Here is an 18,591-nt window from a genome sequence, read left to right on the forward strand (position 1 = left end):
TTGGTCCTGTGAATTATTTTTCATTTTGTTACAGTGTGTTAGTGAGTTTAGGTTTTGCTGAGCGTTTCCGCTAGCGTTTCAATACTTTACATTGAAGCGCTAACGCTCCCAAAATGCTGCACGTCCTGCGTTTGCGTTTCTGGGAAACGCAAACGCTCCTGTGGAAGTTGCCCCATCCATTAACATTAGCCCAGCGTTTTGGCAGAGCGCTAGCGTATCTCAGTGCTGCCAAAAGCCCTAAGGGCTGGAACCCACAGGAGCGCTTTTGGCAGCGTTTTGGCAGCGCTGCGATACGCTAGCGCTTTGCCAAAACGCTGGGCTAATGTTAATGGATGGGGCAACTTCCACAGGAGCGTTTCCCAGAAACGCAAACGCAGGACGTGCAGCATTTTGGGAGCGTTAGCGCTTCAATGTAAAGTATTGAAACGCTAGCGGAAACGCTCAGCAAAACCTAAACTGAGCGGTTTTGCTAGCGTTTTGCGGTTCAGCACACTGTAACAAAATGAAAAATAATTCACAGGACCAATCAGGATAAAAACGCGAAACGCAAAACGCTACGCACCCGCTGAGGAAAAAAATACAATGTTGCAAAACGCGACCGAAAACGCGCATGAATGCGCTTGCAAACCGCTCAGACAAAATGCTAGCGGTTGCGTTTCGCGTTTGCTGATTTCAGTGGGTTCCAGGCCTAACAGTCCTCAGCAGTGATGGTCAGAGTATGGTGATCACTCAATGCCAGGCAGCAGCTGCTAAAGCAGATACAGTTCAGGGATTCTAAGCTTGACATCCTCTTCTCTCTCTCCTCACAGTGGCTCACGAGCACTTGAAAGAAAGAGGGGTCTTTGGGATCGCCCCGCCTCCACCCGGCGTCAGCCCCGCAGATTACTACCACCAGATGACCCTCCTCGCCAGCCACCCGAGCCCGTACGGCGAGCTGCTGCTGCAGGGCGGAGCTATGGGAGCCGCGAGCCATCTTCACGATTATCTGACGCCTATGGACGGTAGGTCGCTGACTGATGAGGTGATTGGTTCTGTTTGTGTCATGTCTTGTGCAATCTGGTTCAGTCACCCCCTACTGCTAATGGTACAGTCCTGTTTCCACTGCATTGGGTTTTTCCATAGAAATTATCAATCGATCAGTCGATCTGATGGGAAAATCAGCTTGTCTGTCTGCCTCCCATCGAGGAAGAGATCGATTTTGAGTGTATTACAGCACAAAAATCAATCTCTTTCTCAATCATAAGCAGATCAGACATGTTGGAAATTATTGATGGGTCAGGAATATATGCAGTTTAAAATGGACCAATTAATCATGGGTGGGACTTGATTGGTTCATTTTTAAGCTGCATATATTTGCATAAAAATTTCCATAAATCTGCATGAACTCAGAAACATTTGCATCTCATTGGTCATCCATACATGAGAGCCGACAGATTTTGAATACTATGAGCAGATTGTGAAGATTAAGGGCCCACTCACACTTGCTGATCGCAAAACGCTAGCAATTTTGCTAGCGTTTTGCTCTGGCGGTTTTTGGCGATTACCTCCAAAAAATCACCATTTACCCCTGGCGATTTTTTTTTTTTTTTTTTTTTTTTTTAGTGATCACATTTTGCGCTTCTATAGCACTAAAATGCGATTGCCAGGAAATTGCCTAAAAATGGTGCAGGCTATGCGTTTGAGATTAGCGCAAATTGCCCAAATGAGAACGGGCCCATAGACTTTTATTACCTTAGCGCTTTGAAAAGCGATAGTGTTTCAGCGTTTTGCTGAAATCGCCGGCAAAACGCTCAAGTGTGAATGGGCCTAAACTCTCATACTACATGGAGGTGGTATAATTGGTCAGTGATTGGCCAATCATAATTGAAAGTGTGTACCAGTCTTAAAAAGTTATTTCATGGATAATGTGAGAAATAGTTAAGGAGAGATAGTTTGTGAGATAAATGTTGTGTGTATTGTGCACTTGTCAATGTGGGATAAAACTCCCAGCACTTTATCCCACAGAACTCCTTCGAGTCTTTAATTTCGTTTTTAGCAACGATCGGGTTGATTAATTTCAAGGAAATCTATAAATTTGGTGAGGATGATTGACGGCCTGAGCCCACTGCTGCATTTTTAAAAACGAATGCTTTTGTTTAAGCATTTGTGAAAAGCGTTTTCAGGCGTTTTAACGCGTCAGGACACATCAAACGCAGTTGAAAAACGCATGAGTTTTTAAAAATGCAGCAGTGGGCTCAGGCTCTGAATGTTTCTGAAACGCTTTGGAACGGACGCAGCCTCCTCCCCTGCGGTTTCTCAGAATTCTGGGGGGATTGTCGCGCCCTCGTCTCTGGGGATCCGCTCTGTACCGCTGCCTTGTCACGCTATCGCCCGTTACGCTGTATCCCGTCTCCCGCGATGATTATCCCGCGACCTTTGTGTTCTGGCAGATTCTATAGCGTGTGGCTTTCTCTGCCTCTGCCTCAGTGTTGTTTTAAGATGACAAGCCCTGATGCAGACGGCCATTTTTCTCCCCGCGGATCGAGTTTCTTGATTAAATTATGTGTAATCCCCGGACGGTTCTCAGGTTCCAGGTAACGAGGAGTTTTCATCACGTCAGGATTCAAACACGTTCCCCGACTCTGTTAACCCTTCCTCCCCCCGAACACGAGAATTCTGCCTTCTGGCCCAGGGAAAGGGCGCAGTCCTTCCACCCACTTATCTGCGGCCCACAAATCCCAGCCAGTCCCGTCGGGAGTCGGAGCTCCTCGAAAGTCAGGAGAAAATGCGTCCAATTAACTCTCAGACAAATGTTATGCCAGGGATTTGGTTAGAGAAAGTCTCGTCAGAGCGTTGGGTTTCCTGCAGAGGCGGAGTTACGCCCCGGCGCCCCCCTCTGTGGTGCACAATGTTTGGCATTGTTTTGGGAGGCCATTAATGGTATCCTGATGTTTTCTCCGGGGTCCGGTTACCCCCTGACCGGGCGAGGGGCTCTGGCATGTTGTCTTAAGCAGTGATTGGATTACCAGCCTGCTGGTCACCCTGTCATCATCCTCTGGCTTTAATCAGAGCGCCCGCCTATAAGTGAAACAAAGCTAAACGCCAAATAAATGTCCCCCAGGCTCTCGCGGCTGGCTGCTCCGGGTCGCACGGTTACCCCAGGAGCTGGCTACTTGTTGGAAGGTCGATGTTTAGCGCTGTCATCGCCGCTGGTGATGGGGGCAGATACAGACCAGCAACTATCACACCCGTTCACATCTAAAATCTCAAAACTCTAGCGTTTAGCTCGAGTAATTTTACCACAATTACTACAGTAACAATCCCTGGACACTTCCGCGATTTCAGCGCGATCACGGTCAGCGCTGTATAAGCACTATACTGTGATCGCTCCAAATTCACTCTAAAAATGCTGGTGCTAATCGCAAAATGCCCACAATCTGCGCCAGTCGCGGGGGTGGGAACACTGCCATAAGGTAGAATAGCACTAGCGCTAATCGCCTTAGTGTGAATGAGCCCTAAAACAGCTGAAACTGAATGTGTACAAAATATTATGCTTTTTTTGTTTTCTATACGGAGTCCTTGTAAAAACGGATCATTAAGAAGTAAAAGAGCAGGCGGGGGAGGGGGAATCGCCATAATCCTCAACCTCCTCCTCTTTACCAGTGGCAACCTATAAGCACGCCTATGATGCCTATTGCTAAACCCGGTGCTGAACAGGTACGATCCTCTCAAGTGACAAAAATCACGTGTGTATTTAACCCTGAAACACGCTTTGATTTATGATTGGCCCACCTCCTCCATGTAGTACGAGGGCTAACAGATATTCAATACTAGAAGCAGATTATGTAGGTAATCTCTCAAGGTGGCCATTAACGATACAATTTTTCCATTAGTGGTCACAAACGATCATTTCCAATCGTTATACAAAGAATCGTTTGTAAACAATCGTTCAGCAAATTGTGTTGTTAGTGGCCACCTTCTTACTACATAGAGGTGGTAGATTGGTCAGTGATTGGCCAATCACAATTGAAAGTGTGTACCAGGCCTTAGGGAAAGGTCAATATTTTACTAGTGCAGATAAGAGCCTTCAGCCTGGTACACTCCTTCAATCTTGATTGACCAATCAAGGAACAATTTTACCACCTCAAAGTAATATGAGAGCTTAGCTACACAATTTTTTTATAGCATTGGCCCTCATACTCAGTGATAGAATTGGGCAATCAAAATTGGATGTATGTACCAGCCTGGTACACATTTTCAATTATGATTGGCCAATCACTGACCAATTTTACCACCAGTATAGGGATACTACCTTTGTCTGGCCACACACAACTCAATGTAGCCAAAAGATCGATCCCTCTCCAATCAATACCTGAATAAATCTCTCCACACACTGCACATAGATTTTCAATATATTCCAGCATGATTGTATTGCAACACCATCGATTTGCTGCCACTCTCGACCAACCACTGAATAATGGATATCTTCCATCCAGTACGATTGACCAATCAGATCTGTTTTAGACAAAAAAAAATTTGATCTAATAATCGGGCTGGAATGTTAGGGAATTGATTTCTAGCAGATTCAATCAAATGACAAAATCGTCCGAAAATTGGTGGTAAAAATCGATCAGCGCATGGCCACCTTTTCTCAGCCTGTCTTGCCTGGAGACAGTCCCTGCGGCCTGAGGTGACCTGTCTGACTCACTCGTCACGTGTCGGCGCAGCGTTCTCGCCAGGAGGAGGATAGTCCACGGTTTACACCAAAAGTCCCATAAATCATTTATGTACAATAACATCTCAGCGCGGTTATTAGCCTTGTAAATCCCCCGGATGGAAAATCTGATCTCACGGTCCGTGTCGCTCGCTGTGTGAGACGTCTGCGCTGTCGGGATTCACCGCGGATGTCTTCCCATTGTCCTAATCCTCCTAATCTGCCCAGATCTTACCTGCCCCAGCCTGTCTCATCCAGCCGGGAGGCAAAACATCTGACCTCAAATCTGATCCCCAGCCAGGCAGCGACACGCCCAGCCATGTGACTCGCTCATCAATGCCACTCTGCGCAACACCGCACATCACTGCAACACTGCACATACTGCCACACTGCGCAATACCCCCACCCTGCAGCCACACTGCGCAACCTCGCACATCGCTGCCACACTGCGCAACACCGCACATCACTGCCACACTGCGCAACACCGCACATCACTGCCACACTGCACAACACCGCACATCACTGCCACACTGCACAACACCGCACATCACTGCCACACTGCGCAACCCCGCACATCACTGCCACACTGCGCAACCCTGCACATCACTGCCACACTGTGCAACCCTGCACATCACTGCCACACTGTGCAACTCTGCTGATCACTGCCACACTGCGCAACACCCCACATCACTGCCACACTGCGCAACTCAGCTCATCACTGTCACACTGCGCAACCCCACACATCACTGTCACACTGCGCAACACCGCACATCACTGCCACACTGCGCAACCCCGCACATCACTGCCACACTGCACAACACCGCACATCACTGCCACACTGCGCAACACCGCACATCACTGCCACACTGCGCAACCTCACACATCACTGCCACACTGCGCAATCCCGCACATCACTGCCACACTGCGCAACCCTGCACATCACTGCCACACTGCGCAACCCTGCACATCACTGCCACACTGTGCAACCCTGCACATCACTGCCACACTGTGCAACTCTGCTGATCACTGCCACACTGCGCAACACCGCACATCACTGCCACACTGCGCAACTCAGCTCATCACTGTCACACTGCGCAACCCCACACATCACTGTCACACTGCGCAACACCGCACATCACTGCCACACTGCGCAACCCCGCACATCACTGCCACACTGCACAACTCAGCTCATCACTGCCACCCTGCGCAACCCCGCTGATCACTGCCACACTGTGCAACTCTGCTGATCACTGCCACACTGCGCAATCCCGCTCATCAGTGCCACACTGCGCAACCCCGCTCATCAGTGCCACACTGCGCAACCCCGCTGATCAGTGCCACACTGCGCAACCCCGCTCATCAGTGCCACACTGCACAACCCCGCACATCACTGCCACACTGCACAACCCCGCACATCACTGCCACACTGCACAACCCCACTCATCACTGCAACCCTGCACATCACTGCCACACTGCGCAACTCTGCTCATCACTGCCACACTGCGCAACCCTGCTCATCACTGCCACACTGCGCAACCCCGCACATCACTGCCACATTGCGCAACCCCGCACATCACTGCCACACTGCGCAACCCCGCACATCACTGCCACACTGCGCAACCCCGCACATCACTGCCACACTGCACAACCCCGCACATCAGTGCCACACTGCGCAACCCTGCTCATCACTGCCACACTGCACAACCCTGCTCATCACTGCCACACTGCGCAACCCCGCACATCACTGCCACACTGCGCAACCCCACTCATCACAGCCACACTGCGCAACCCCGCACATCACTGCCACACTGCGCAACCCTGCACATCACTGCCACACTGCGCAACCCCGCACATCACTGCCACACTGCGCAACCCCGCACATCACTGCCACACTGCACAACCCCGCACATCACTGCCACACTGCGCAACCCCGCACATCACTGCCACACTGCGCAACTCAGCTCATCACTGCCACACTGCGCAACCCCGCACATCACTGCCACACTGCACAACACCGCACATCACTGCCACACTGCGCAACTCCACACACACTGCCACACTGCGCAACCCCACTCATCACTGCCACACTGCGCAACCCCGCACATCACTGCCACACTGCACAACACCGCACATCACTGCCACACTGCACAACAACGCACATCACTGCCACACTGCACAACACCGCACATCACTGCCACACTGCACAACGCCGCACATCACTGCCACACTGCACAACCCCGCACATCACGGCCACACTGCACAACCCCGCACATCACTGCCACACTGCACAACCCGCACATCACTGCCACACTGCGCAACTCTGCTCATCACTGCCACACTGCACAACCCGCACATCACTGCCACGCAGCGCAACTCAGCTCATCACTGCCACACTACACAGCCTCAAACATCACTGCCACACTGCGCAACCCCGCACATCACTGCCACACTGCACAACCCCGCACATCACTGCTACACTGCGCAACCCCACTCATCACTGCCACACTGCGCAACTCTGCTCATCACTGCCACACTGCGCAACCCCGCTCATCAGTGCCACACTGCGCAACCCCACTCATCAGTGCCACACTGCGCAACCCCACTCATCACTGCCACACTGCGCAACCCCACTCATCACTGCCACACTACACATCCCCGCACATCACTGCCACACTGCACAACCCCGCACATCACTGCCACACTGCACAACCCCGCACATCACTGCCACACTGCACAACCCCGCACATCACTGCCACACTGCACAACACCGCACATCACTGCCACACTGCGCAACCCCGCTCATCACTGCCACACTGCGCAACCCTGCACATCACTGCCACACTGTACAACCCCGCACATCACTGCCACACTGCACATCACTGCCACACTGCACAACCCTGCACATCACTGCCACACTGCACAACACCGCACATCACTGCCACACTGCACAACCCCGCACACTGCCACACTGCGCAACCCTGCACATCACTGCCACACTGCCCAACCCCGCACATCACTGCCACACTGCGCAACCCCGCACATCACTGCCACACTGTGCAACTCTGCTCATCACTGCCACACTGCACAACACCGCACATCACTGCCACACTGCACAACACCGCACATCACTGCCACACTGCACAACACCGCACATCACTGCCACACTGCACAACCCCGTACATCACTGCCACACTGCGCAACCCTGCACATCACTGCCACACTGCACAACCCCGCACATCACTGCCACACTGCGCAACCCCGCACATCACTGCCACACTGCGCAACTCTGCTCATCACTGCCACACTGCACAACCCGCACATCACTGCCACGCAGCGCAACTCAGCTCATCACTGCCACACTACACAGCCTCAAACATCACTGCCACACTGCGCAACCCCGCACATTACTGCCACACTGCACAACCCCGCACATCACTGCCACACTGCACAACCCCGCACATCACTGCTACACTGCGCAACCCCACTCATCACTGCCACACTGCACAACCCTGCACATCACTGCCACACTGCACAACCCCGCACATCACTGCCACACTGCACAACCCCGCACATCACTGCCACACTGCGCAACCCCGCTCATCACTGCCACACTGCACAACCCCGCACATCACTGCCACACTGCACAACCCCGCACATCACTGCCACACTGCACAACCCCGCACATCACTGCCACACTGCACAACACCGCACATCACTGCCACACTGCGCAACACCGCACATCACTGCCACACTGCGCAACACCGCACATCACTGCCACACTGCGCAACACCGCACATCACTGCCACACTGCACAACCCCGCACATCACTGCCACACTGCACAACCCCGCACATCACTGCCACACTGCACAACCCCGCACATCACTGCCACACTGCACAACCCCGCACATCACTGCCACACTGCACAACCCCGCACATCACTGCCACACTGCACAACACTGCACATCACTGCCACACTGCGCAACCCCGCTCATCACTGCCACACTGCGCAACCCTGCACATCACTGCCACACTACGCAACTCTACTGATCACTTCCACACTGCGCAACCCCGCACAGCACTGCCACACTGCACAACCCCGCACATCACTGCCACACTGCACAACCCTGCACATCACTGCCACACTGCACAACACCGCACATCAGTGCCACACTGCGCAACTCTGCTCATCACTGCCACGCAGCGCAACTCAGCTCATCACTGCCACACTACACAGCCTCAAACATCACTGCCACACTGCGCAACCCCGCACATCACTGCCACACTGCACAACCCTGCACATCACTGCCACACTGCACAACCCTGCACATCACTGCCACACTGCACAACCCCGCACATCACTGCCACACTGCACAACCCCGCACATCACTGCCACACTGCGCAACTCTGCTCATCACTGCCACACTGCACAACCCCGCACATCACAGCCACACTGCGCAACCCTGCACATCATTGCCACACTGCACAACCCCGCACATCACTGCCACACTGCACAACCCCGCACATCACTGCCACACTGCACAACACCGCACATCACTGCCACACTGCACAACCCCGCACATCACTGCTACACTGCACAACCCCGCTCATCACTGCCACACTGCACAACCCCGCTCATCACTGCCACACTGCGCAACTCAGCTCATCACTGCCACACTACACAGCCTCAAACATCACTGCCACACTGCGCAACCCCGCACATCACTGCCACACTGCACAACCCCGCACATCACTGCCACACTGCACAACCCTGCACATCACTGCCACACTGCACAACACCGCACATCACTGCCACACTGCGCAACTCTGCTCATCACTGCCACACTGCGCAACTCTGCTCATCACTGCCACACTGCACAACCCGCACATCACTGCCACGCAGCGCAACTCAGCTCATCACTGCCACACTACACAGCCTCAAACATCACTGCCACACTGCGCAACCCCGCACATCACTGCCACACTGCACAACCCCGCACATCACTGCCACACTGCACAACTCCGCACATCACTGCTACACTGCACAACCCGCTCATCACTGCCACACTGCACAACCCCGCTCATCACTGCCACGCAGCGCAACTCAGCTCATCACTGCCACACTACACAGCCTCAAACATCACTGCCACACTGCGCAACCCCGCACATCACTGCCACACTGCACAACCCCGCACATCACTGCCACACTGCACAACCCCGCACATCACTGCTACACTGCACAACCCCACTCATCACTGCCACACTGCGCAACTCTGCTCATCACTGCCACACTGCACAACCCCGCTCATCAGTGCCACACTGCGCAACCCCACTCATCACTGCCACACTGCGCAACCCCACTCATCACTGCCACACTACACAACCCCACACATCACTGCCACACTGCGCAACTCTGCTCATCACTGCCACACTGCGCAACCCCACTCATCAGTGCCACACTGCGCAACCCCACTCATCACTGCCACACTGCACAACCCCGCACATCACTGCCACACTGCACAACCCCACTCATCAGTGCCACACTGCGCAACTCTGCTCATCACTGCCACACTGCGCAACCCCGCACATCACTGCCACACTGCGCAACCCCGCACATCACTGCCACACTGCGCAACCCCACTCATCACTGCCACACTGCACAACCCCGCACATCACTGCCACACTGCACAACCCCACTCATCACTGCCACACTGCACAACCCCGCACATCACTGCCACACTGCACAACCCCGCTCATCACTGCCACACTGCGCAACCCTGCACATCAGTGCCACACTGCGCAACCCCACTCATCAGTGCCACACTGCGCAACCCCGCTCATCAGTGCCACACTGCGCAACCCCGCTCATCAGTGCCACACTGCGCAACCCCACTCATCAGTGCCACACTGCGCAACCCCACTCATCAGTGCCACACTGCGCAACCCTGCACATCCGTGCCACACTGCGCAACCCCGCTCATCCGTGCCACACTGCGCAACCCCACTCATCAGTGCCACACTGCGCAACCCCACTCATCACTGCCACACTACACAACCCCACACATCACTGCCACACTACACAACCCCGCACATCACTGCCACCCCACTCATCAGTGCCACACTACACAACTCTGCTCATCACTGCCACACTGCGCAACCCTGCACATCACTGCCACACTGCGCAACCCCACTCATCACTGCCACACTGCACAACCCCGCACATCACTGCCACACTGCACAACCCCACTCATCACTGCCACACTGCACAATCCCGCACATCACTGCCACACTGCACAACCCCGCACATCACTGCCACACTGCGCAACCCTGCACATCACTGCCACACTGCGCAACCCCACTCATCAGTGCCACACTGCGCAACCCCGCTCATCAGTGCCACACTGCGCAACCCCACTCATCAGTGCCACACTGCGCAACCCTGCACATCACTGCCACACTGCGCAACCCCACTCATCAGTGCCACACTGCGCAACCCCGCTCATCAGTGCCACACTGCGCAACCCCGCTCATCAGTGCCACACTGTGCAACCCTGCACATCACTGCCACACTGCACAACCCCGCACATCACTGCCACACTGCGCAACCCTGCACATCACTGCCACACTGCGCAACCCTGCACATCACTGCCACACTGCGCAACCCCACTCATCAGTGCCACACTGCACAACCCCGCACATCACTGCCACACTGCGCAACTCAGCTCATCACTGCCACACTGCGCAACCCCGCTCATCACTGCCACACTGCGCAACCCGCACATCACTGCCACACTGCTCAACCCCGCTCATCACTGCCACAATGCGCAACCCCGCACATCACTGCCACACTGCTCAACACCGCACATCACTGCCACACTGCGCAACCCCGCTCATCACTGCCACACTGCACAACCCCGCACATCACTGCCACACTGCACAACCCCGCACATCACTGCCACACTGCACAACCCCGCTCATCACTGCCACACTGCGCAACCCCGCACATCACTGCCACACTGCACAACACCGCACATCACTGCCACACTGCGCAACCCCGCTCATCACTGCCACACTGCACAACCCCGCACATCACTGCCACACTGCACAACCCCGCACATCACTGCCACACTGCACAACCCTGCACATCACTGCCACACTGCACAAAATATCTATTTTAAATGTATGCAGCCTAGAAATGGACCATTCAAATGAAGCTGCAGCGTTGGATTGATCAATTTCTAACCTGCAATCATGTTCATAAAGTTAACATACAGTTTATTGCCCACATCTTCCATGGCTTACTATCCCTCTGATAGCATGCTTACTATTACTATCCATCTGATAGAATGCTGCTGCAGCAATTCATAGAGACTCCAAGGCAAATGTGTTATTATACATGAACTACAAGTCCCAGAAGTGACAGTTATATAAATACACAATAATAATAATATTTGGGAGAGTTAGTTATTTGTATTCCCCCAGCGTCCGGCTCTGGGATCCCCCCGGCGTTCGCTGCCTCCGCCAGGACGGTCCGTGTTTGTGGACGCGGCGCACAGACGCAGATCTCAGCCAATCTGTAAACTGTCCTGACAGGCCGAGGTGTTTACAGGACGTTTGAAGTCGGGTCCAGAAATTATGAGAGGAACACTGAGAACTGTTAAAGGAGCAGCGTGTGCGTCTGTGTTTGTCTTCCCCTCGCCATCCCTGCAGAAAAGGCCATTATACTCCTCTGAGGAACCCCGCCAGTATTTCCATCCTGGACCCTGATAAAGCTCACAGGACCAACAAACCTTCCTGCAGAAGCACACACAATGTGCCTCTGACAGTCAGGCTTATGCGGGAGAAATCAGAATATGAGGAGCTGTGCAGCTAGAATGAAGGAAATCAGAAGTGTTAAAGTGGACCTGAACTCTTGCACAGGACAGTGTGGAGGAAAACTTAGAGAAAGGCACCCTGTATGTATTTAGAGAGATTAGCCTGTCTAATTCCCTCTCATCTGTGACTAATCACAAGTTGTAATTTGATCTCTCAGCTTTGTCAGCTCCTGCCATGGCAGAGACCTAATTAGTAAACACAGGATGCTAACCATATGTCTGCTTCAATGAAAGCAGGAAGTAGATACACTGCAGATTTATTTCAGGATTTGAACCAGCTGTAACAAATAAATGTTTATTGCTGTTATCGTTTAGAGCAAAGAGTAAGTTCTGAGTTCAGGTCCGCTGTAATAGATTATACTTAGTGAGAGCAGTGGCAGAACAAGAAGCAACCTGATATGGCCACCTATTAGAATTCTCCATTAAAGCAGGCAGGAGATTCCCCCAGCCCTGCAGCACTCAGATACAGAACTCATTTCTGTCTGTGTAAAGCGCCGTGATTGGCTAGTCAGGTGACACACTCTTTATGCACCTGGTCAGGAGCCCAGACCCCAGCCACTTCTTGCAGGATGGACTATCAGGGACACAGTTTCAGGAGAACATTCCTCGGAATAAGAGGGCAAAGAACTTGGGGGTCTCATCGTCTGTAGAGCATGATATCATTAAACGTTTCATCTGGAGGAATCTCTGTATGCAAAGGACGAAAGCCTGTATTGGATGGCCGTGATCTCCGCACGCTCAGTCAAAACTCTACCATGCAGAGAAGAAACATACAGCAGTGCATGTTTATTAACAATAAATAGCAATGAATTCTCAGCACCTGGAGGACAACTGGAATGAAAGGGGTATGGAAGATGCCATAAGTATTTCCTTATAAACAGTACCATCTGCCTGGCAGCCCTGCTGATCCTCTGCCTCTAATACTTTTAGCCATAGCCCCTGAACAAGCATGCAGCAGATCAGGTGCTTCTGACATTATTGTCAGATCTGAGTGGATTAGCTGCATGCTTGTTTCTGGTGTTATTCCGGACACTACTGCAGCCAAATAGATCAGCAGGATAGCCAGGTAGCTAATATTGTTTAACCGGAAATAAATATGGCAGTCCCCCTATCCCTCTCACTTCAGATGCCCTTTAAGCCTGGTCCTCAGATCACAGAACAGTGTGGCCTGTAGTTACAGAGCACCGATGCGCCCTCTAGTGTCCGGAGCAGGCCAGCGCGGTTGCATCTCTCAGCACTTCCTGTACATATTAATGGGCCTGTTCTGCGAATGCTCAGAGGCGACATAAATCACAGCAAACAAGGGGAGAAAAATGAGTCCAAAGTTTTTCTCTGTGTTTAATAATTTATCAGGGGAAGTGGCGCATTAATAAACAGGCCTCCCCAGAGGTGGGCGCCTAACAGAGATAAATATGGCTGACAGCGTTGTCCTGCTTTCGCCAGCGAATGGCGCGCAGGCGGGGAGGGTACGCTGAAATGGTTCCTGCCTATAAATCTGGTGTCATTTTTCATGCCGAGAGGGGTAATTATAGCCGCTGCTACCGATTTCCTCGCGTATATTACGTGCTGAGAAAGCAGCGGAGTCCCTCCGTCAGCCGGCTGCCATTGTCACGGCCGATCTGCGGACGCACTGCGGGCCTTATGGGCATTCAAGGGGACCTGTCACTACAAACGGCTCACAGGACCTGTGTCAGCATTATCTGGCTGCGTGAGTCTGGAAGAAAGTTCTGATTAACCACGTATTGCTTCAGCCAAAGCAAAATATGCAAGTTTCATGTTGTTGTCAGTTTGATGTCAAGTGTAGTCCTGTCTCCTAATAGCCCTGCTGCTAGTATACTGCAATAGAAGGAGAAGGATGACATCACCAGGAGATCACAAATCACCCCAGGTGAAAATAAACTGAGAGATAAACAATTATATTTATCCTCCTACTCCAAAAAAATGACTTTTTTAAGTATCCCAGATTTTCTTTTAGATTTAAACATTTACAAAGTAGGTTGAATGTTTTACTATCTCTAATCAGTGGCAGCCTATTAACCTCACTGGTGGTCTATTAAAACAGCCAGGGGGCAGCGCAGCACTTTAAAATTAAAAAATTTTTTTTAATCATGTAGCTAGCCTAGCGCTAGCTACATGATAGCCGCTGTGCAGCGGCATCCCCCCACCCCCTCCGATCGCCTCCGGCGATCAGAGCAAACAGGAAATCCCTTCAGAATGGGATTTCCTGTTTGGCTTCCCCCGTCGACAATCGGGATGACGTCGTCATCGACGTTGTGACGTCAGAGGGAGTCCCGATCCACCCCTCAGCGCTGCCTGGCACTGATTGGCCAGGCTGCGCACGGGGTCGGGGGGCCCTCTAACGCGGCGGGTATCGGCGAGCGGCGGCGGCGATCGAGTTATGCACACAGCTAGCAAAGTGCCAGCTGCGTGCAACAACAAAAAAAGTGTGCAAATCGGCCCACCGGGGCCTGAGCAATCCTCCGCGGCGGCTTAGCTTACCGCCAGGGAGGTTAATTGTCCCAGAGTTAGAAAAAGGCAAACAGTTCATGTATTTTATCTCTCCCTGCCCTCTGAAGTTGTATTCTGCCAGGAAAACTTTTATGGCTGTAATTAGCTTGTATCAGTGATGTGTACTATATTCCTGACCAGACAGAAGCTGTCACTTCCATGCCTAGAAAATAACTCTTTCAGGCAGCACAATAAATCAAGTAAAACAGCCTGGTTATCAATATTTTTGGCACAGTACATATACATGTTTATCTCATCATGTCACCTATTGCCTCAGGTACACTTTAAAGTAGTTTTAAAGAAAAGGTTACACTTATCTGGGCCTTCCCCAAGCCCCCTGCAGCCATCCTGCTCCCTCACCGCTCCTGGAGGCTCCGGTCCCCCCGCCGCGGCCTAGTATAGTTTTCGGGTGACGGAGAGGCGGCAGGCCACTGCACCTGCGCAGCCCTCGCGCATCCTTGTTTGCATTCTCCCCGTCAAAACCATCATGCGCAGTAAGCTAAAACCTTGTACTGCGCATGACACTCTTGACGACGGGAACGCAAACAAGGATGCGCGTAGCCAGGCCGCGCAGGCGCAGTGGCCCGCCGGCTCTCAGTCGGCCGAAAACTCAACGAAGCCACGGCGGGGCACTGGAGCATTGTTGAAGAGCGGCGAGGGCAGCAGAGGTCTTGAGGAAACCCCAGGGAAGTGAAACTTTTTTCTTTAAGGCTACTTACACACTAAGATGTTGCGTTAGGTGCTACGTTAAGGTCGCATAACGTGCACCTAACGCAACGCATGGTGGTGGTGGCAGAGGACGTTAGCAAAGAGCCTCGTTAAGCGGCTCTTTGATGCGTCCGTAATGCGTACTATAGTACGCATGCGCTGGTGGAGACCACGTGAGCGGAACACTCCGCATCACGTGGTCCCGCCAGTGACGTCAGCACAGTGCAGTGAATATTAATTAGCCATGTGGCTAATCACTGCGCCTGTGCAAGCAGGCTAACGCGGCAAAGCCGCTCTAACGCCGTAGCATGCTGCAATCTAGATTGACGTGCAGCGTTACAATGTAACGCAACGTGGGCACTGTGAACAGCCCATTGCAGTTACATTGCTATGCGTTGGGGAGCGTTACAGGCTGCACTAACGTGCGCCTGTAACGTCTTACTGTGAAAGCAGCCTTAACTCAGATAAGGTTCACTTTTAGGCTGCTTTCACAGTGAGACGTTACAGGCGCACGGTAGTGTAACAGCAATGGCTAATTAGCCACATGGCTAATTAATATTCACTGCACTGTGCTGACGTCACTGGCGGGACCACGTGATGCGGAGTGTTCCGCTCACGTGGTCTCCACCAGCGCATGTGTACTATAGTACGCATTACGGACGCATCAAAGAGCCGCTTAACGAGGCTCTTTGCTAACGTCCTCTGCCACCACCACCATGCGTTGCGTTAGGTGCACGTTATGCGACCTTAACGTAGCACCTAACGCAATGTCTTGTAGCCTTAAAGAGGAACTGTAGTGAAAATTACGTACTGAATAAAATGTCTTGTTTTTACAATATTAATTTAGGCCTAGTGGACACCAGAGCGGTTTTGCTGCGGTTTGCGATCCGCTTGCGGGTGCGGATCCGCTAGGGTAATGTATTTCAATGGGCTGGTGCACACCAGAGCGGGAGGCGTTTTGCAGAAACGCATACTCCCGGGCTGCTGCAGATTTTGGATTGCGGATGCGTTTCTGCCTCAATATTAAGTATAGGAAAAACGCAAACCGCTCTGAAAAACGGCACTTCAGAGCGGTTTGCAGGCGTTTTTTGTTACAGTAGCTGTTCAGTAACAGCTTTACTGTAACAATATATGAAATCTACTACACCAAAAACGCTTCACAAAACCGCAAAATGCTAGCTGAAACGCTACAGAAAAAGAAGAAAAAGCGTTTCAAAATCTGCTAGCATTTTGCGGATCTGCTAGCGTTTTTTGGTGTGCACCAGGCCTTAGAGCAGAAGAAATCTACAGCCAGACTCAACATAAAATAATAATAATAAGAGGAGTGGGCTAACACTGCCTAAATAATCTGTAAGGCCTTACAGATTATTTAGGCAGTGTTAGCCCACTCCTCTCCCCGGTTTACATTCTGATATTTATCACTGGTGGAGACATCTTTAGTCCTGTCAACTAAGTCCTATCTGCAATATAAATTAAATTTAAATGATTTTTTTTTTAAATTTAAGGCTCTTAAAGTGAATTTAATTAGACTGTGTATGGAATGTGGAGTTCCTCTTTAAGTGACTCATATAAGTAGACTCAGCTTATGGCAGCTTTGTGTTCTGTGCAACTACAAGTCCCAGAATGCTCTGCCAGGCACGGCTTGCACTGTAATGTAGATAGTATTTGATGTTTGGTCTTTCTCGTCTGCAGTGTCGCGGTTCTCCAGCCCCCGCCTGACCCCGCGGCTGAGCAGGAAGAGAGCGCTCTCCATCTCCCCCCTGTCAGACGCCAGCATCGACCTGCAGACCATGATCCGCACCTCCCCCAACTCGCTGGTGGCGTATATCAATAATTCACGCAGCAGTTCCGCCGCCAGCGGCTCCTACGGCCACCTATCTGCCGGGGCCATCAGGTAAGTCCCTCACACGGTGAGTCCCCGGGTCTCTGGGGAGCTCCTAACACTGAGGTGAGAGGGGTATGGAGGCTGCCATATTTATTTACTGTTAACAATACCAGTTGCCCGGCAGTCCTGCTGGTGTCTCTTTGGCTGCAGTAGTGTCTGAATCACACCAGGATCAAGCATGCAGCTAATCCAGTCTGACTTCAGTCAGAGCACCTGATCTGCATGCTTGTTCAGTCGCTACAGGCCGGTACACACTGGCTGCGTTTTTACAATCACAATGGACTTGTTCACAGTGATGAAAATCGCGATGATCTGTACACAGTGGCGCCATGCGTTTTAGAAAATCGCAATCACAGTGACTGCAAAGCTTTTGTGAGCCGTTTTTCAAAAATTGCATGCAAAAAACAGCCAGAAACCCCCACTACAGTTGCTGGCTCTACCCCTCCCCATCTTGCTGCTACATTCTCCATATCTGGGTACAAACCCTGGAGAAGCCCTCAGTAATGGCTGAAGTAGGTGTGCAGAGCTGGGAACTCAAGGATGCAGAGATCTCAACTTAAAGGGGAGGTATATGGAGGCTGTCATGTTTATTTCCTTTTAATCAATACCAGTTGCCTGGCAGCCCTGCTGGTCTATTTCTCTGCAGTAGTATCTGAATAACACCAGAAACAAGCATGCAGCTAGTCTTGTCAGATCTGACTTTAAAGTCTGAAACACCTGATCTGCTGCATGCTTGTTCAGGGGCTATGGCTAATAGTATTAGAGGCAGAGGATGAGCAGGGCTTCCAGGCAACTGGTACCTCTCTCTTCAGTTCCTGTTTAAGAATACAACAGGAAAGGGGGAGCTTTTGCTAATGGGTGTGGCAGCTGTGTAGAGTTGTGAATTCTAGAGAGACCACCTCACCATGGTTTTCCCATTAATAGA

At 51.9% G+C, this 18,591-nt stretch overlaps 1 protein-coding gene across 1 annotated transcript in view; it reads left to right on the forward strand.

Annotated features, from left to right (window-relative positions):
• The window catches only part of GLI2 (GLI family zinc finger 2), a 205,291-nt gene that overhangs the window by 146,459 nt on the left and 40,241 nt on the right, over window positions 1–18,591 (forward strand). Inside the window, exons 5-6 of the mRNA XM_068246150.1 lie at window positions 810–1,001; window positions 17,474–17,675. Of these exons, the coding sequence (XP_068102251.1) occupies window positions 810–1,001; window positions 17,474–17,675 (394 nt within the window). The remainder of the gene's footprint in view (window positions 1–809; window positions 1,002–17,473; window positions 17,676–18,591) is intronic.

This window comes from Hyperolius riggenbachi, chromosome 7 (genome assembly GCF_040937935.1).
Source record: "Hyperolius riggenbachi isolate aHypRig1 chromosome 7, aHypRig1.pri, whole genome shotgun sequence".
Taxonomy (NCBI): Eukaryota; Metazoa; Chordata; class Amphibia; order Anura; family Hyperoliidae; genus Hyperolius; species Hyperolius riggenbachi.